This window comes from Epinephelus lanceolatus, chromosome 10 (assembly GCF_041903045.1).
Source record: "Epinephelus lanceolatus isolate andai-2023 chromosome 10, ASM4190304v1, whole genome shotgun sequence".
NCBI classification, from domain to species: Eukaryota; Metazoa; Chordata; class Actinopteri; order Perciformes; family Serranidae; genus Epinephelus; species Epinephelus lanceolatus.
In genome coordinates, this window is record NC_135743.1 from 37620056 (window position 1) to 37640735 (window position 20680).

A 20680-nucleotide genomic window follows, 5' to 3' on the forward strand; every position below is an offset into this window, starting at 1 on the left:
TCAGTTTACCAACACTCACACAAGTCATGCAGTGTAATCCAAGTTTCATTTATCCATTTTTTAATTTACCATACCCTGATGAAGACTCTCTAGTGGTAATTGTTTGTTTATCCATGAATCAATAAAAGATTCACAACTACAATCAGAGTGCTTCGGATTCATTTTTTGACTTTTACTCTGAATAAGCTGGCCAGTTGTTTCTTTTTATCTTTATGTATTTTATTATTGTTGGGTTTATTGGTTTGCTTTTAGTTTTAATGTTAATACAGAAGGACTACTAATTTACAAATATTTGTCAAAAATTGTAAAAATATCTTTTGGGGTGATGGCAGGTGTTTTATTGCAAGGACTACTTTTCTCATATTTGCATTCATCTTTAGTGTGCCTTTGTGTTTTATTTTATTCTGGTTCATTTATTGCAGTGTTGTTAAGGGACTGTAGCCCCTCTTCAGGTTTATTAATAATTCCTCCACCTTAAAGATAGTTTAAATTCTGTTTTAATTATTTATGGTCACTTTTTGTTCTTGCTAAAGATATTTTAAATGTTTTATTTGATCTTAGTTAAAGGTTTGTGTTTTCTATTTTTTTTTATTTTTACTGATTTAAAATAAAATATATTTTAACCTTGAAAGAATCCAAGTCCACATTGTGGTCTGCCTGAGTTGGTACTAGGGACCCGCTGGTTTTGTAAATGTTCTCAATTTGTGAAACGGTTGCTCTCTTGCAGTTCCAGTGTCTCCTATACTGTGTATTAGAATAGTATCAGTAGCCACAGGTCTCTCCTGTTGCAGTCATGTAGTCTTGCACTGCTCTACCAACAGCACTTCAGTCAGGACCACTTTTGTCAAAGAAAACTTTATTTCCATTTGCAGTATTATATTTGGCAGTATGGCTCTGGTCTTAGGCCTCTCTGCCTTTCCTAGGCGTATGCAGAAAGCCTGAGGCAGAGAAAACACACCTGTCTGCCCTTCCACACGCAAATGAGGAAAGCCTGAGGCAGAGAACAAACCTCCCTGCCCCTCCATGTACCTACATGGAACGCCTAAGGCAGGGAGAGCAGCAGCAAAGATCCCCTGGGAACAGAACAGAGCAGCATCAATGACAAACAGAAATGACACTGATAATTCAGACACAGCATTAAAAAGAGGGGCTGGGGTGGAGGCGGGGTACAAAGTGGCTTGCAGAGGAAGCAGCAACAGCAGACAGGCCAGAGCAGTTTAAATAGGGCGCCCTGAATGATATTTGCCAATTGGTTGCATAGAAAGAAATCATGTGATCTATCAGCTGACTCCCTTTCATCAGTCAGCTGCTCCCTCAGCCAATTGGGCTGTTTGAGATCAGCTGACGTAGCTGGGCTGTGAGCTGAGCTTGACATTGTGTCCTGCCTGAACTAATGCTATGCTCAATTGAGTCTCGCTTGGTAAATGTTACGTTTTGCACCTTCTACTTAATTAACAAGCTTCTGGTCACAACACAAGTTACAGTCAAAGTCAGATGTTCCATATAATCAGTTTCTTCCTCAGTACTTGACACAGCTGAGTTATTCAAGTTCAGTTTGTTTGTAGCTGTTCCTATACACACATTGGAGATGATGTAATAACCTATAACTTTTCCTCCTCATACTGTAATGCTAGACTGATCATGATATCCAAGACAGGTAACCCCCTCGACTGTGACAAGTACTCCAAGGATAAATGTGATCAACATTGCAGCAAAGCTGTATGACTCTGTACTGAATGGAGACCAGGAGCCCAACCCAAACAAGGCTGCACTGAACATATTATGGCACTAAAGCTTATAGTGGAATATGTTGTCAGAAAGAAGGTTCAACTTTACATTGTTTTCATAGACTTATCTAAAGTCTATGAAATGTAGCAAAATCTTACCAAATTCAGGGTGTGGAATTAGTAAAATTTTGACTCTGATATCAGTGTACAGAGTGACAACAAGTACCCTGTGCTCCACCGCAATAACATCCTCCATCAGGGTGAGGCAAGGATCTCCCACATCCTGCTTCCTGTTTGTGATGTTTACTGCTTATTAGAAAAGATTAAATTACAATGTGGAAATGAAAGATTTCTGAAATAGCTCCATGTTTTAATGCTAATGAATGACATGATTATCCAGGCAGCACTGAGAGAAAGGCTGACTGAGGGACTGACGTTTTTGGAGGAATACTGTGATGAATATGGTGTGCTTGTTTATGAAGATAAATAAAAAAAAGTTTATGGCTATTTTGGGATTTGAAGAAAACAGGCAGCCTATGCAGCTTGATTTGTTTACAGTGAGTCATTGTGACAGTTGTACATATCTTGGAGCCAGTGCTGATGGAAATGACTGCACCTCACTTGCCCCACATGTAAAAGAAGATAAAACACTTAAATTAATTTTCTTCTCATCCACCAGCTACGATGCCATATTCTGTCTATCTTAAAAGTTTTTGAGGCTGTTTCCATCAGCTATTTTGTATGGGTTGTGAGGTTTGGTTAAAAGTGTCATCACAGTCTGCTGAATTTCTGAAAGAGGATGAAATCCTCACTTTAGGTCTACTACACCTAATCTGACCTGCCTGTTGGAGGCAGGACTCCCCTCAGTGCAAGCTTTAGTGAGAGAAAAGCAAAGCAACTTTCTGACCAAGATACAGCAGCATCAGGGCATGATGACCCCTTGTGGTATGTTCTTGAAACGACAAGAAAAATGATTTGTTTTTGGAAATACATTGTTTTTGTGTTTTTTTGTGTGAATAAAATAACTAACTAACTAATCACCTTGGTATTGGTACTGTCATTAATTCATACTTCACTAAATATATGCTTCATCATCCACGACCAAATGTATCTGCAGTTGTACATGGTTGTTCCTGACAAAACATGACCATATAATGGAACACTGAATCTGCCATGTTTTACAGATCATCTCAATCACCTGATGCTCTGTCCTGATCCTGTTTGATGAGGTGTTCCTGGACTCATCGGACTCCCCACAGTGTGAGAAATAATCAGAGGAAGAAGTTACTGTTAAGGGACTGTTCCTTACTTATGAGGGAGATGGGGTAGTGCAAAATGGAGAAGGCATGTCAGATAATTATTCAAGCACTGGGGAGGGACTTATGTTTTTTATTTTGGCTTAAGGAGGGGCATACAAATCTAAATGGTTGTATTTTTACCTCTGCCAAGGAGGTTATGTTTTTGCCGGTGTTTGTCTGTCTGTTTGTTTGTTTGTCTGCAAAATAACTCAAAAAGTTCTCAAAAGGAAAGGTTGATAATGGCACAAGGAACAGATGATAAAATTTTGGTGGTGATTGGTTGAAGCGAAGCGGATAAAATAATCGAATGGTGGGAAATCGGAGCTGCTTGGTGGAGGTCTGCGCTCTCCGAGTGCTCTTGTGTATTTATTTTATCAAAGATTTTTAACAATTTTTCTTTAAAAATTGCCAAAATCACACCATTTATCAGAGCCTGAAATTATCGTTGGACTATCAAATTTCTGACAGTCCTTGGACACATCATGTGCCACGAACCTGCCCCTCAGAAAAAAACACAACCAGATCTGAGCTTAAATTAGTGATATTCATCATAGTGATAAAATCACTTACTTCTACGTCCCATTTAAAATTTGAACAAAAATAAGTTGTTACACACCAACCAGCATGCATGACAAGAGTGAAGAAACACGGATAATTAATTTTTAACTTTAACTTGTAAACATCAAAGGGTATGTTTTAAAAACCTAAAAACTAATTTATGGTGGAGGGAGGGTTATGCATTTTCCAGCAGTCATTCAGGGAGGCTCAAAGAAAAATACTTGTAGCTTCAGAGAGGGTCAAAATATAGGACGAAAAAGAAAAAGAGGTCATATCCCAGCCACCCCCTCCATTGATAAGTAAAATACAGTCTTTACAGTAAATATACCACACACCATATGTGTATTGTGATCTTGTGCAGCTATCAATCATGGACGTACAGTAAGCTATCTGTAAAAGTGAAGGGTATGTGTAGTGTATATAGATTTTATATTATTCTATCTTTATTTTATCTAATTTTGTATTTTTGTAATATTCTTATCCTTTTTTAGCACTTTAATCACTTCTTTGCTTTTAACTTTTGCTTCTGACCCTTGAGCTGCTGTAACGTGTGAATTTCCCTGGTGTGGGATTAATAAAGTGTTATCTTATCTTATCTTATCTTATCTTAAATAAAAACCTTTCGAGTGAAAAAGTCTATATATAACTCTGAAACACCGACACAGTACAGTCCTCACATTGGCTGTTGATGCTTTAATTACTGAGCAGTTTTTGAGATGAGATCAGTAATTCCACCTTCAGACCTGTTGACATGTTACTGGATAAAGTCAGGTGAAATGGGACAGTCGTGTTTGTTTTTTAAATGGTTAAATCCATTTATCATTTTAGTCATAAATTCTTTAAATCATTAAGATAAGCAAACTATTCATTTGAAAAGACTGCCAGGTGTTGGTGCCATACTTTCACTGTTCTTTTGCTGACTGTTTCCTTGGTACCATTTCGTCTATGATGGACATGTGTGCATGCATGTAACAATGATGGATAACTCTGGACTATTGTGGCTGACATAGACTCACTGCATCATCTTTAATAGCTATATTTTAAGTGACAAAAATATTAAAAAGGTCTACTATTACAGGGTGGCAAACATTAGCTTGGGTCATGATTTTATGGCACCTGGTAGCCTAAAAACATGCTGGTATCACTCCAGAAAAATGTGCCATGCTAACTTGATTTTTCTTTTTTTGTACCATTTTACTTGAGTGCATTATGTACTCACTCAAAACTTGTTCCCATGAAAAGTATTGTATGTTATGAAAATAGTTTGATTTTAAGTCAAAATGTTAATAAAATGCAACATCCTATAACCGTTTTTTTTGTGTTAACTGCACTCTTATTCAACATGCCACATAGCTTATATTGAAAGTTCTGGGACCAGTCATTTTTTAATCCTTGCTTTGCCCTTTCAAGTCATCTCAGACCAATCAAAATGCTTGTTTCATGTCAAGCACGTTTGTAATGACATATTTTCTTTATAGAAATATAGCAGATCCATAACAAGTTCTAAAGGTAACATTTAACTTAGTACCCTACAGAATATACTGTGATCATACTACTAAAATATATTCTTAATTTTATATATTCTATATGATATGCATCAAATAAACTGATCTCATTCGTGCATGTGTATCATTCAGTCTAGTTTGCCTAATTTTCCAAGTTTTAGAAATAAAACTAGGCCATATTCAGACCAACTTCTGATTTTCATCCAACCAAAATAATTCAGAATTTTTGTTCAGCCTTCTTATAACGGTACACACAGGTTATCATGTCGCAGGTTACCAAAGTGGAGAACTCATGAACGTTCACTCGAGCACGAGCTAAAACGATCACGGAGCTTGCCGGAGCGTGCACTGCTACGTGCTGCAAAACCACGCCCATCCGAGTGAAATGGAAGTTTTTATGAAATTCACTCTGTCAAGCCGAAAGGCCGAAGATAAGTGCAGGCAAAACCATTTAATTCCCAGTATCCACATATCTGGAAGGTGCATTATTCTACAGAGATACATTTCACCATTGAGGAATATATCATGGCTATCACCGCCCACATTGCGCGCTCTCGCGAGGCTTGTGCACTTCTCGGAAGTGCTCCTAAGGCACGCCCCACTCTGACGTGCAAACCACTTTATCGAAGATATATAAATTAAAGTACCTCTTATTTGTTTTAGAAACAGTTACATGTTGACTGTAATGTGTGTGGTGCGCATTTTGGTAATTGCGTCTTTACATATAAAATAATATTTGTTGTCATTTTACGCGGGAGGTCAAAGGTTACAAACAAAATGGCTGAACACACTGGAGCCGCCAACACAATGCTATCAGCAGCCGGATAGTGAGGATATATGTGGATGTTTTGATGCACGGCGACCGCAGCAACAATTATATGGACATATTTTACTCTATAACATCACCATACGGACTGCAAGTCACGGCCGACTTATATTTATGGATACGTCCGCAATAAAAACACGACAGCAATCTCCGGTGGATACAAACCGAACATAAAGCAGTCATCACAGAGTGTCTAACGTTAGTAACGTACAGGGCTAGCTGTTGCATTTCATTCCGACCACCATTATTCCGTTACATAAAGCTAATGTGTCTGTTAGTGTCGCTGTTACATTAGAGGGCACCTTTATGTTTTTTGTTTTTTTTTTACTTTTTTTTCTTTTAGTTTTGAGCTTACAAAGTAACGTTAGTCCGGAGCGTTATCACGGAGCGGTGTAATGGCATGTTGAAACTTCAGTCAAGACACAACAGCAAGAAAAAAGGATGAACAGGAAGAAGGATAAAGGGTTTGAGAGCCCACGACCTTTTAAATTATAAGTATCTTTTGTGTCATTTTCTGTTGTTGGCGTGAAATGAATGAAATGGTTTGCAGTCATGTTTGATAGTAGTAGTACAGTATTATTGTTTGCTCCACTGAGTACAGGCAGTAACGTTACTTCAAGTACAAGAACAATTTTCCTCTTATTGAATGAGACGGGCTATCTAGTTAAGTTCATATCACATATTGACATTATTGTTCTGTCATTGCTTTACGACCCACCAGGTGGTGTGCATCAACAACATCAACTTCCAGAGGAAATCTGTTATTGTGAGTACAGAAGTTACATTACACCAACAGCAATGTAAAACAGCTCTGCAGTTTAATCTGCCTTGTCACTCTGCTGTAGACAGACAGACAGACAGCCAGCCAGCCAGCAGTGACTTAGATTAAACCAAGCTGCATCCTATCCAGTCAGTGCAGCCCCTGAAATGAAATGGTTTCCCACCCACACCTATTTACACAGTGAACTCATTTAATCAGGGATATTAATAATAAAAATAAAGATGAATACTAAAATAATTATAATAACACATTTTATTTACAGAATGCTTTTAGAGTACTGAAAGACAGTTCATAAAAGTTAAAACTGGTATAGAAAACACTAAAAATATATATAATAAATACACAACATAAAGCACACATATAAAGCAGTTCTGAAAAGGTGAGTTTTGAGTAGTGATTTGAACAGAGAACGGTTGGTGCAGTCTCAAATGTGTGGATTATGAATTGCAACAATTACTCTATTACTGTATACTGAGAACGATACATAATTTGCAGTTATTAGATACTGTGTAAGCTAATGTGTCAGACTTGTTGTGTGTTACAGCTCCATAGAATTACATCAAAAATAAGTCACAAGGACATGGAGAGACTTTGCTGCTGTGATAGAGCCAGCACAGATAATTGTGTTTGGAACATTTTCAGTGAACAAATCGCTAAATGCAATTTATTTAATCCAGACAATGAAAATAACTTTAGCTACTGATTACAGTTGCAGTCTGTTATCACTAACTTCTTCCTTTCTTTTGCATCCCTTAGGGCTATGTTGAGCTGACCATTTTCCCCACAGTGGTCAACCTCAACAGGATCAAGCTTAACAGTAAACAGTGCCGCATCTACAGGGTCCGAGTCAATGAACTCGAAGCTCCATTCATTTACAATGACCCTACACTGGAAGTGTGCCACCATGAGTCCAAGCAGTGAGTATGTCAGTGCAGTGTGCACTGTCTTCGCTGAACATTTCACTGTAGTGTTAGTCTACAAATTAAATGTTACTGTATCACAGTAGAACAGTCAAATTAACATTGTCTACTGACTGCAAGTAAATAGACAATGTTAACAACATTAGTTTGTTGTATGGTTGTGTGATGCCGAAAATATCAGCTTAAAGTGAGTGACTAAGACAATGATGACCAGTAGGTGTTTTTTTTTTCCAGATTTAAAGTATGACAATAACTTTATTTATATTTCTGCCTCATCAGCTTCAGCATCAAACCTTAATTGAGCCATCAAGACAAATTTATTTCAAACATTTATTCTTGGATAAGTAGTAATATCGAATGCATTTACTAGTCTTTTTGCCCCTCAGGTCTTTTATCATTTAAATCTCCTGATAGGTTTGGAAATACATGTGACACAGTAGGTTTTTGTGTTATGATGATATATTCTGTGAAACACCATACATTTGTTAACTTTTACTGTAAGGAGTTATCTTGATTTGTAGAGTAGGACCCCTTCCCTACTTCCCAATCCCCTACTTCTGACCCCCTTGCTCTGACTACACCCATCTTCAAAGTCAGCCTTCATGTTGATCTCAACTACACACCTATAAAGTTTTGTGATTGCATCTTGTATGATTGCGAAGCTATCGCTATCATATTGTCAAAAATCTGGCCACAGACAGACAGACAAGACAGGTGTATAAACATCTGCCAAAGTACTAAAAACAGCTTTTGTGGTAGTTCCTGCTAAAAAAAGGTGTCACCAAGACCACATTTTGACACGATGACACAGACATAAACTCACAAGGTGAAAACTGTACCTGCTGTTGCAACATTGTCTCTGCTGGTAAATATCATTGTGTGGCTACTGTAAGAGATGCTGTATGGTGACAACATAATCATGTTGTGTAAATGTTTTGTGTGTCTGTGTAGGAGGAACCTCAACTACTTCTCCAGTGCCTACACGGCAGCAGTGAGTGCTGTGGACCCTGATGCAGGACATGGGGAGCTGGTCATCAAAGTTCCCTCTGAACTCTGGAAACAAGGAGATGGTAAGATGGCAGCATAAAGGCCACAGACGATTAGAAAAGGCATGCAGAGTTGTTGTTGATCATTTACTGTGTGAAATGCAGATTATACAGAAGTGTGTTTTTGCTGATCCAAGACTAAAAATCTACTGTCCTTTTAAAATTCCGCCATCTTCACCAGATAGTTATAAAAAGATCACATTTTAAGATCAAAATTTCTTGCCTGATATCTTGAGGAAACATGGTCACATGATTTGGATTATCAAATAACAATAAGTGAAATGTTTTCCACTCTTGGATTTTCATCAGATATTGAACTGTGAGATCATGACCGATACACCAATGTTTCTCTGTTTTGTGTCTCCAGATTTAAAAGTTTTAAAGGTGTACATAGAGTTCTCCCTGGACCAACCTAAAGGAGGTCTCCACTTTGTTGTTCCTGATGTGGAAGGCAGCATGGCGGAGAGAGGAGCTCACGTGTTCTCCTTCGGATACCAGAACTCCACCAGGTATAGAAACAGTGACTTACCTTGATTTATAGTAGCTGAGTCAAATAAAAGCACATTCTTCAATTCAACAATGACAGTTAGAATACTAACTAAACCAGACATTAAGGCCATATTCACCCTAATATGTTTTCATTTTAAAACAGCATTTTAAAACAAAAACAATCTCTGTATACACAAGCACTGGATTGTAAACGTAATGTCCAACTTCACAGCAAGGCTCTAACAATGAAATATTTGCTTTAATTTTGGTACATTACTGCCAAAGGGGGGTGGGTGTTGAAGTGTAAATGCATCATGGAAATGTTCAAAATTCTTTGAAGTGACAGATTCCTTAAACTGTCAAAAATGTGTCTGTCTTACGTACATTGTAGTAAGGCCTCCTACGTGTAGTCTGTCATATAACAACTCAGACTTTATTACTCGTTTTCTCCCTCTAAGCTCTTCACTCTTCAACTCTCTTGGACGTTTCTTATGCTCTTGTGCAGACTAACACTTACAGCTGACATTCACATTCCACCATAAGAGTCAGTGACAGTGGTGGTCAGGGCTCAAAGCTCATCATATGGTCTGCTCCCCCAGATTCTGGTTCCCCTGTGTCGACTCCTACTCAGAACTGTGCACATGGAAGCTGGAGTTCACCGTGGATGCTTCCATGGTGGCTGTGTCCTGTGGCGATCTGGTGGAGACCATCTACACCCACGACATGAGGAAGAAGACTTTCCACTATGTCCTCCCGATCCCGACTGCAGCCCCCAACATCTCCCTGGCTGTGGGGCCCTTTGAAATCCTTGTAGATCCCTACATGCATGAGGTGGGTTTGTAGTGACCAGTGGTTGCAGGTTTAAATGATAATAGTTCTGCATGTAGTCTGGGATGTTGGAAATGTAAGCCTATATCACTCTTTTGACGTCTACATTGATTAATTTTCAGCTAGCAAAAGGAATATGGGTGTGATTTCTTTCCCAAAACAACTGCTTTTGATTAAACAGTAAACATAGTGTTAATTAAACATTCTGGTTAATGTGTTTAAAGTCACAGTGAAACAGATGGCAGAGCAGTTGGCTTTATTTTCTCTAATCTGACACATTAAAAATGTGTGGATGAGGTGTAGTCATGTGAGGGATTTAAATCACATAGGGTGAAATGAAGAGCTGTAGGACTGGTGACCTCCCTCATGTTCTCAGGCCAGAAAGAGCACGAGAGAGGGAGACATGAACAAATTAGTTCTCAACCACATTCTCTGGAAATATTTTTGCTGACTAATATCCACCCGCTCCCCTTTTACTTTGAAAGTGCTCTGCTCTGCTATACCTATGAACTACAAGTCAAATGTGGATTTTAAACAATAAATGAGGTTAGCTGGTCACCCCAAATCACATCTGACTGGATACATTTATGTCACCACCCCTGAGTTCAAGATGAGTCATCAAGCATTTCTTAACATTCTACAGAAAGAGGAAAGAGAGGGATTTTGATATAGAATTACTCAAACATTTTTTAGTCACATTTAGCATGTAACAGGAGACAACTAAACAACCAACACAGGACTTGAACTCGAAAAATATTTATCCCATTTCACTTAGTCTTTTATAAAAGAAGTTTTGGGAATTTTCGGTAAGCAGTTAGGGTTTTTGACATTGTGTAGGACATCGATAATGAATATAATCGTTAGTTGCATCCCTGAAGTAAGTGCCCTCCTACGCTTAGGTGGGTTTTTTGACCTTTCAAATGAACATAGTACTGACAAAATGCAGACATTGTTTTAAATATCTTTATTTATTATTGGGCTTAATGCACAGCATGGACATAGGAAGTGGGGTGCTGAGTTGTTTGCAGCACCTTCTAAAACCTGCTGGAATTATAAAAAACAATGTATAAAAGTTTAAAATTAGTATTTAAACTATAGTGTTTCCTTTTTCTTACTGGGATACAGGCTACATGTATAGTACACAAGTATTTGTGGAGAGGGAGAGAGACTTTGTTTGATCATGAAGCCCAGTATAACTGAACAATTCTCTGGTTTATTAGTGAAGTGAAAGTGTTTTTTTTAAATGCGTTTGTGTCCCTTTGTATCAGTCTGAGTCACCTCTCTAAATTCCGAGGTTTATACAGGTCCGTAAATGCAGTGCAGGCGCAACTCGTCGTGAGTGTTTTTTTCCCCAGCAGCAGTTTATGACTGGCAGGGTGGGTAATTGATCTGTCAAGCCGGTCAGAGCTAATCAGGCCATAGAGGAGCAGCTGCTGCAAGTGAATGCAAACTCTTAGACCCACTTTCAATGCACCTGATGTTCTGCTGCCCCGAGTGTGATCAGTACACACACTGTGCACAGTTTGTTGCTATAAATGACTGAATGTATACATATTCAAACAGCACTCCTAATGAACGGTCCAGCTCCAAAAATAGAAAATCTATTTGCGGCAGCAGACGTTTTAAATGTGTGGGAAACCCTGCTGCAGGGTGACAGTGACAGCAGACTCAAATGAACAGATCCAGTGCAGGCAGAATACACATCAACAGGTCTGTGTATATACATTTGGTGCATGAAATGTCTGTATCCTCACAGTGCTGCATTTTTATAAAAACATCAGTCTATCAGTCGCCTGCGTCCTGCAGACGCAGGCGACTGATAGACTACAGATACTGACTGATAGACTGATAGACTACAGATACTGACTGATAGACTGATAGACTACAGATACCAAGTGGAATTGCAATGCGGTATTATTTCACCTCACGCAGACAAGTCCACAAATCCTCACCTAAACAAGCGGCTCTGTCTGACACACACGAAGCACATGGCTGTAAAACACAGGTACTACAGGGGTAATTTATTCATCGCACAGAATGATTCTTGTGCTGCACGTGCAACACGTATGTCACACTGTACAGCCCTGAGTTTCATAAGTGATGACCAGTGTGTCATAGCTTTGATAGACCTCTCTGTTGAGCATGAATTGTATGTGTCACTCTTAAAGGCAACATGTAGTACCTTTCACAAGTACAGAGAGACTAGATAGTTGTGTCCAACTTGTTGGTCTATCATCCACAAATGGAAAAGGGAGAAAGTCTCAACAATTACAGTTTTTTTACCAGGATATTTGCTTAACAACTCTACAAACTACAGCCATCTGTAAACCATTATCACAGCAATGTTTTATCTCATCAAAAAACCTCATGAGATTGACTAAACTGTTAATTGCTGCAGGTCTGATGTAATGTAGTAGTATTTTACCCATTGTTGTAGTTTCTATTAATGACCACTAGATGTCCCTAAATTGCTTGTGTAGCAGTATTGAAAATGAATTGAAGAATTCAGTGATGCAGTGTATGGACCCCCTGTTTATATAATGTGTAGTGGTAGAAAATGCAGTATAGAAGTACAAAGGGGACACCCTTGGTATTCTGCTGTGGTAGCTGTCATTAATTTGGACAGAGTACAACAGACAGAGAGATAACTTTAACAGTTTTATTAATGGGATACCCTTTGGTTGGATCTCGTAGTCTTTTTCTCTGGACATTTTTCACATTTTACTTTATTTTTCTGACATTTTAAAATGAGCTGAATATATAAGTATGACACTGTACTTTGTCTTCCTGTCCCATCTTAGGTGACCCATTTCTGCCTGCCACAGCTGCTGCCGCTGCTCAAACACACCATGTCTTACCTACATGAGATTTTTGAGTTCTATGAGGAGATTCTGACATGCCGCTACCCTTACGCCTGCTTCAAGACTGTGTTTGTGGATGAGGCCTATGTACAAGTGTCCTCCTATGCTTCCATGAGTATCTTCAGGTAAGCACGAGATAGAGTGTGTGTCTGACTCTTTGTCTGTTAAGGTAAGGTCAGGTTGTGTCCCCACATAATTGTTTGTGCAAATGTTTTTTGTTTGTCCAAGACATCCCCAGTTCTAGAGAGCCAGCAGTATTTTCTTTGAGGTTAATTTACACTAACCTGTCTATGTTGCAGATTGTACTCATACTGTATTTATTCACTGTATTTATCTAATTCGATCTCAACTTGAGTTGTTGGCTGTGTTTTTCAGCACCAACCTGCTCCACAGTGCTTTGATTATAGACCAGACCCCGGTGACACGCCGCTGTCTGGCCCAGGCCTTGGCTCAGCAGTTCTTTGGCTGTTTCATCTCTAGGATGTCATGGTGAGAATCAACACAGTGAGGCTTTCAAGTCTGAGACAGGAAGTCTGAGCCAATCCGGCAGATGTGCCTTTCGGAGTCTACAGATATTGAAGGCTCATTTCTCATTGGCTAATCATAGTGTCAATCAAGAGAGTTCTGTGGACTATGTGGGTGCATTTTTCTGCATCTAGCAGGAAACAGACTTAAAGATAATTATAATTAAATAAAAACAAAGCAAACAAACATAGTATTTATTACAGCAGTTAAAACATTGTAGTGGCAGGGCTCAACACTTAACTTTTTCCCACAAGTGCTATTAAGGCCAAGACACACCGAACCGACTTCGGAGAACTACTGGCAATGAAATCTCTCCTGCTCAAACAAAAAGTTGCACATGAACACAACGTAAAGACTACAGCTGACGGCCAACCAGCATGTACGTTCTGTGCCTGTGTGAAACAAAATACCCCTCCATCCCAGCAAACTGATGTAGTCTGTTTTCGTCATTGAAAAAGGGAAACTGGAAGACCGCCTTGACACTAGTTAGCCAGTTAGCACATTAAAAACACAATCCAATGTTGACAGAACAGAGCATATTTACTGTGTGCCAGTCAACAATAACACAAACCATCACAAACCTTTCTGCTAAAGAGCTCAATGACTAAAGGAAAAATAATCTTAGTGTATGTCACCAGGTTGTTTTGGTCTCACTCCGTCTTGACTGCTTGTGTGCAATTATGATGTGAAAACAAGTAGAGGACTGTAGAAGTGGAAGACACAAGAATAGGGACATTTTGAGCCGATTTAAATTAAATCCAGTACCTTGTGTTCTGTCTGCGTGACTCCAGTGGATGATGAAGTGACAGCGGAGGTTACTGTATATTCATTTGCTTATTTCACAGTTGCCCTGTGTTACCAGCTGGCATGCTAATGTTAACTTTAGCCGCCTCTGTTAATACAAAGTGTGAAGCCTCCTTCAAAATAATTATTAATGGACTTTTTTTATTGATGTCTGCACGTATAACATGAACTCATGGCCTCTCATAAGAATATATTTCTTCCGTGCTCATGTCTCTCTCTTCTGTCACCAGCTGCGTCACCACAGAAAACTGCACTCTAATTAGCGCATTGCAGCTTGTGGAATTGTGGGATTTGTAGTTTTGAACAATTTGTAACTTACAGTAGGTTGCAATCTTTACTTGCACACTGTGCTCGTTAATGATTTTTCCAGTTCTCATATTTTTAGGGTTAAGTGCGAGTGTAATACTGGCACTGTTGACCCCTAACTTGTGGCCAACGGTTGATTGCTCGGTTTGAGATGGTGTTCTGGAAGCTTTTTTTCTGGATGTGACTGGCATTTATTTAAGAACGAGTGTCCTTTTAAATAAGTGCTTGTTTTTTCCTGGACGGATTTAAAGCACTACAAATTGCATTGACATTTTCAAAGGTTTTTTTTTTTTTGATCAGGCATGCATAAATTTCTATGAGACTAGCTCTTGACTATAGGGCTCAGTACGCATTGAACAAAGTGTTTGTTGTCCAACAGAGTTGAAAGCCTGCTTAACTTTCTGAAACAGACAATAAGATAATCATTCCTCCATTACACAGTGGCTGGCCAGGTGTGCAGAGTTATAATAGTATGCTGGGTCTGAACCTCTCAGTCAGGCTCTCTATATTCTTCACAGAATTACTAACTTAACTTTTTACATTTACAACCAAGCGCAGTGCTTTCAATGAGAGACTGTCCAAAAGTGTGTGCTGTTACCCCCATTTGTACAGTTCATTGTGTCTCACTCCTCCCTGACAGCAGGCCTTCTTTGAGTGTGGCCATTTGAATCAGGTAGAAATACTTCAGCCTTTAAATGAGATCAAAGGCTGCATTGTACCAACTAAGCCTCCTGAGACTCTGAGTAACTTAAATTAACCTAAAGGGCCAGATTTATATGTAATGGAAAAGTACTGTCATCATTGTTTGGAGGCATACACACATAATGTACAAACCACTTTCAACAGAGCCCAGCAATTCTCCCCACTGCATTCTGGTCGTTTTTAGAAGTGTGGTAACATTTAGCCTTCAGACGTTTTCATATAAGGCTGGTGATGAGAGATTTACAACAGAACTAAGCTGTTTTGTCAGTACTAGGAGTCAGAAGTCGGGCCAGCGCTGGCCTGAATGACTGTATACGTCGACATGATGGATCGTTGTGTTACTGCTTGGCAACTTGGCCAGTGTGGTCGCCGTGTGTGAGAGACTGAGGGAATAATACAGGGAGGCTTGCTTGTGTTAAGAGGCCCATCAGTAGGACTTTAACACTATCTAGTGCTGCTATTACTGTGGAGAGAAATGCTTGGGTGTCCTACCTCTACCTCCTCGCATCCTCGTTTCTCCCCCTCCCCTTTCCTCCTCTCTCCTCGCTGACCTCTAAACACACATCAGATGTGGAGCCTTGGTTTGCTTATATTGTTGAGCCGGCTGGTGTCGTGTAAGAAACGACCTCAGGAAAGTCAGATCTCTTTGATTTTAGCAAAGCATGGAGCTGCCTGCTAGCAATTAATCAGAGTGGGGGTTAACTGGGGCCTGTAATTGGAAACAGGCCATGCTCAGTAGCCTGTCAGACATAAAAGAGAAAGCACAAGAAAAAGAGAAACTGCTCTTTTTTCAAATCTTTGAAACCATGTTGACAAATAGTGAAGTTGTTCATGAGCTTTAGAAAACAAGAGCTTGGATTACCATTAGCTCTGCCTTGCGTGTCTAATAGAAGATGAACTATGTTTGTTAATGAATGTCTGCTGTGCTGTTGTGAAGATGGACCAATATTAAAAGGTTTCGTTGTCTAAAAAGCTGTGTTGTTGGACATTTTGCAGTTTTCCAGTGCTTTGGGGCTGCTTTTCAAGAAAGGTTTCTTCCATCTGGGAGGTTGAGATCATGAAAGAAAGGAAAATTGCAGCTTCCGTGTTCAACAGTTATTAATTATCAATCATAATATGATCTTGTAATGGGGCAAAGAGTGGATCGAAAACACTTCCATACCTTCCATTATGTTGATAGCAGATACACAGATGAAATCATCTGTACTACACAAGCCAGACTGGATTCAGTTCAGCATCAAGCAGGGAAACCACCAAGGTTGAATCAGCGTATTGTGTCTCTTGTTTTTACAAGCTAATAAATCTGGGCTGATAAATTTATGAGAGTTGTGTTTGCCATGCCAGGTTTCCTCCTAGAAATGCCACATGGGTAAAATTTACAATTATATAGTGATGAAGCAACACAAGTGTGGCCTTAAATACTGTAAAAAGGGTGTTCACTTTTAAAGAGCTCAAAACAGTGTGGGCAACAGGGTTCGCTCAGTTTCAAGGTGTCACTGTCGTATGTTCATATTCCTGTTCATATTCCTGTTTATTCTGGCCCGATTGTTGAGTAGCTTCACACTTCTTGGTTGCCATGAATCACAAGCTAAAAAGAGGCCCTTCAAAGTGACACTGAAATTGTAGTTAATGTACTTAAGTCATGGAGTTAAAGTGCACTTCATTTGCTATTATTCATTCTGAGTATTTCCTGAAAGGTTGGACATGCACCATAAACCATAAAGAGAACTATGAATTCACTGATATTTTGCAAGGATTTGTATTTGTATGTTCAGACTACAATGACATTGTATGTTACCTCTGTAGGGGTGATGAGTGGGTGCTGAAGGGAATCTCAGGCTACATCTACGGCCTCTACCTAAAGAAGACCTTTGGAGTCAATGAGTACCGCCACTGGATCAAAGAGGTGACTTTTTGTTTCAACTATTTTTCCTATCATAACTCTTAGAAGGTTTCCTCAGGAAATTGGTAAAAACTCCTAAGATGTTGACGTACCATGTAATCTATCTGTCAATTATCTAGTGATGCATGTCGTCTTGTTATTGTAGTTTAAACAGTGGCCTCACTCATTAGAAATGTAAACTAATATTTCCTAAAAATTTAAAATGTCAAGAAAAAATATCATCAAGTTGGAGGAGGCAACTTAAGTTTATGCGCTTCATATAATGCCAGGCAAATCTCCCTTTAATGAGGGAAAACTCTCAGAATTGGTGGCACTAAGGCTACATCGACAATATGTTTGTGTTTTACAACGCAACTACAGCAACTACTGCTGTATTTACAACCAGTGTCTATGCTACTCCAGCGTTTTGGAACCCCTAAATCAGAGACCTTTGAAAATGTTGCTGAGTCTGACCCCATTTTTGTTCTAATACTACAGTGTTGCGTTTTAGTCTGGACGGGAAAAAACAGAGACTTTTGAAAACAATGATCCGCATTCACTTCCCAGTTGTGTTAATCACAGCTTGTCAAACCATATTACCAAAGTCAAGTCAAACCAGCTATGATATTATAGCTAGGTCTACATACCTTCCTTGTGTGGGTGCTCCGTGGGGGAAAAAAATCCTAAAATCTGGTCTGCGTCATGTTATATTCAACTTGTCTTGGCAACATATCTTACAGGTCACGCAATATTAGGCAATTTAATATTCTATTAATACATTTATTTTTTTTGACATTTTCATCTGCTGGACAGCTACACGTGATACCGGCAAAAACCCAGCACATGCCAGCTAACACCCTTAAAACAGTCCCCATACTATCACAGGGCTGACACCTAGAGAAAGACAGCCATTCACATTCACATACACACCTACAGGCAATTTAAACTCCTCACTATAATCAAAATCTATTTACTTTTTCATGTCTTGTTGTAGCCTATTTTTTCATTGACATTTGGCATTTCATTAGAGCTCCAATCATGAATCAATTCCAAGCAGTTACTGGTTAAAGCTACTTGTGAGAATGTGCAGTTTTTCTTTGTCATATCTGAGTGTAAACTGATTATTTTTGTGTTTCGGACTGTTTGTAAAAAAACAACAACAATTTGTATAGATCATATTGTGCTTTAGGAAATTGTAGCAGGCACCTTTAAATATTTTGAGAAAATCATTTGCAGATTAATTGACAATTAAAATAATATTGTTAGTAGCAGCTCTACAAATGATGAGCATGAGATGTAAAAAGGAAGAGCTTTTGTAAATGTTATTTATTTTGTTATTTGTTTGTTTTCCAGGAGTTGGACAAGATTGTGGAATATGAGCTAAAGATGGGAGGGGTTCTGTTACACCCAACCTTCAGTGGAGGCAAAGAGAAGGACAAGTAACACATTCAATTTCAATTTGAATCCCTGTTTTAACATTTGAAATATAAGTTACAAGTCATTTTCTGGACTATATTTGCATGACATAACGGCCAAACTGTTTTCTTTTCAGTCCGACTCCCCACCTCCACTTCTCCATCAAGCACCCCCACACTCTGTCCTGGGAGTACTTCAAGATGTTCCAGTGTAAGGCCCACCTGGTGATGCGGCTGATAGAAAACAGGATCAGTATGGAGTTCATGCTGCAGGTTAGACACAGCCAGCATTTTCTTGTCTAACTCAGGCTTTGTTAACTTGATAACAGAAGCTGGTTTAGACTTAATTTGAATTCTCTGTTGCCTGCTGTCCTCTGTGCGGCCTTCCTGCAGGTTTTCAACAAGCTTCTGAGCCTGGCCAGCACAGCCTCATCCCAGAAGTACCAGAGTCACATGTGGAGCCAGATGCTTCTGTCTACTCACGCCTTCCTCAAATCCATCTCCAATGTCTCAGGCAAAGACATAGGCCCCCTCATCAAACAATGGGTGTATCCTTGTTTCTGTAATGAATCTTGGTGACTATTAGTGAACCGGTTGCACTGTAGGAGCAATATAAGTTAAATGCTTAACAAAACTTACATCCTCTTTCAATAAAAGCACGTGGCAGTTTCCCTGCAGGACCATGTCACTGCAATAGAACCACAAGTATCACTGCAATGTTATTAGTAAATGTAGCTTGGTGTAGCTGTCTCTCTCAGCTGGTTGCTTTTTCAGACTTTTCTTGGTTATCTTGGTTAACTTCTCGTACCCAGAGACCAAAGTGCTGTGGTGAAATTCTTTGGCAGTTTTGCCTTCAACAGGAAGAGAAACGTGCTCGAGCTGGAGATCCGTCAGGACTACACATCATCTGGAACTCAGAAATATGTGGTGAGCGTTGGACACAGTATCTGAAGTCCATTTGTGTTGTTGGTAGTTCTTTTTTTTTACTACAGTGTCAGATGAGAATTTCTGATTAAAACCAAGGTATACTGCGGCCACAAATCTAGTCTGCATGCCCAAGATTACTGACACTATTAGTCAATGAATGGATTAATGTCTTTTTTACAGTGAAGAGTAACAGAAAAAAAAACAATTTCTCTCTATAATCATCCATGGTGTGTACCAAAGGTGGTACAAAAACCATTGCTGTTCTTCCTTAAACAGTGCTCTCATGTTTGGATAGTGTATTTTTCCCCACACAAGAATCCATCACTTAAACCAATAAATTAATGTAGTAATCTTACAGATTCCAGGTCTGTAAGGGGCTGGAAGTACCATCACATTCATCATTACTTTTGCTGTCAATAATCAGATGTATATTTCCCTGCAGGGTCCCATCAAAGTAACAGTGCAGGAGCTGGATGGATCCTTCAACCACACGCTGCAGATAGAGGAGAACAGCCTCAAACATGACATCCCCTGTCACTCCAAGAGCAGAAGGTACACACTGCTAAACAACACATTACCATATGAATACAGAGCTATTTTATTACTTACTATATTTAACTCTTTTCCAGTGTATGCTTTTAGTGGTGGTGGGCATTATGGACCTTAAATAATATCATGATATTTCAGGGTAGAATTTGTAAAAATCTGTTAAAAAAAAAAAAAAAAAAAGTATGTAAAAATGTCCGGGGCTATTCATAAAACATTCAGAACGCTATAGTTTATTCCACACTGCTGAAGCTGCTCCTCTTTTTGGAACCCATTTCACTTTGCTTAGACAGTGCTGCACTATTAATGCAAGGTCCAACACTTGTTGTGGGTGATGTATGTATATTGCTTCCTTTGTAATTTCGACTGGAATTGCTCTCGTATAGTTTTTGTATTAAGTTTTTTACCAGCTGCCTCCACATCGTGACAGCTGGTGTTGTTTTCAACTAATGAGGCTGTGTGTGTGTGTGTGTGTGTGTGTGTGTGTGCCAGACAGCATGGCAAAATGTGCTCCTGCTGACACCTAGTGTAGCAGGATCTACCTCAAACATGGTTCTGAGTACTCTGGCAGGTGTTTGTCTGCATGTCTGTTAGGGGTGGGAATCTTTAGGCACCTCACGATTCAATTACGATTACGATTCAGGAGCTACGATTCGATTATAAAACGATTATTGATGCATCTTTAATTTATGTATATTGATGCACTTTTTCACAACACACATTTCTTTTTGTCT

The 20680-nt window shown here is 39.2% G+C and overlaps 1 protein-coding gene across 1 annotated transcript in view; it reads left to right on the forward strand.

The window, feature by feature from the left end:
• The first annotated feature begins 6214 nt into the window (after positions 1-6214).
• taf2 (TAF2 RNA polymerase II, TATA box binding protein (TBP)-associated factor) overlaps positions 6215-20680 on the forward strand; it is a 35623-nt gene continuing 21157 nt past the window's right edge. Inside the window, exons 1-14 of the mRNA XM_033641340.2 lie at positions 6215-6405; positions 6626-6680; positions 7452-7612; positions 8567-8685; positions 9029-9170; positions 9750-9981; positions 12780-12964; positions 13215-13328; positions 16983-17082; positions 18412-18497; positions 18611-18746; positions 18867-19021; positions 19286-19400; positions 19843-19952. Of these exons, the coding sequence (XP_033497231.1) occupies positions 6356-6405; positions 6626-6680; positions 7452-7612; positions 8567-8685; positions 9029-9170; positions 9750-9981; positions 12780-12964; positions 13215-13328; positions 16983-17082; positions 18412-18497; positions 18611-18746; positions 18867-19021; positions 19286-19400; positions 19843-19952 (1760 nt within the window). The 5' untranslated portion in view covers positions 6215-6355. The remainder of the gene's footprint in view (positions 6406-6625; positions 6681-7451; positions 7613-8566; positions 8686-9028; positions 9171-9749; positions 9982-12779; positions 12965-13214; positions 13329-16982; positions 17083-18411; positions 18498-18610; positions 18747-18866; positions 19022-19285; positions 19401-19842; positions 19953-20680) is intronic.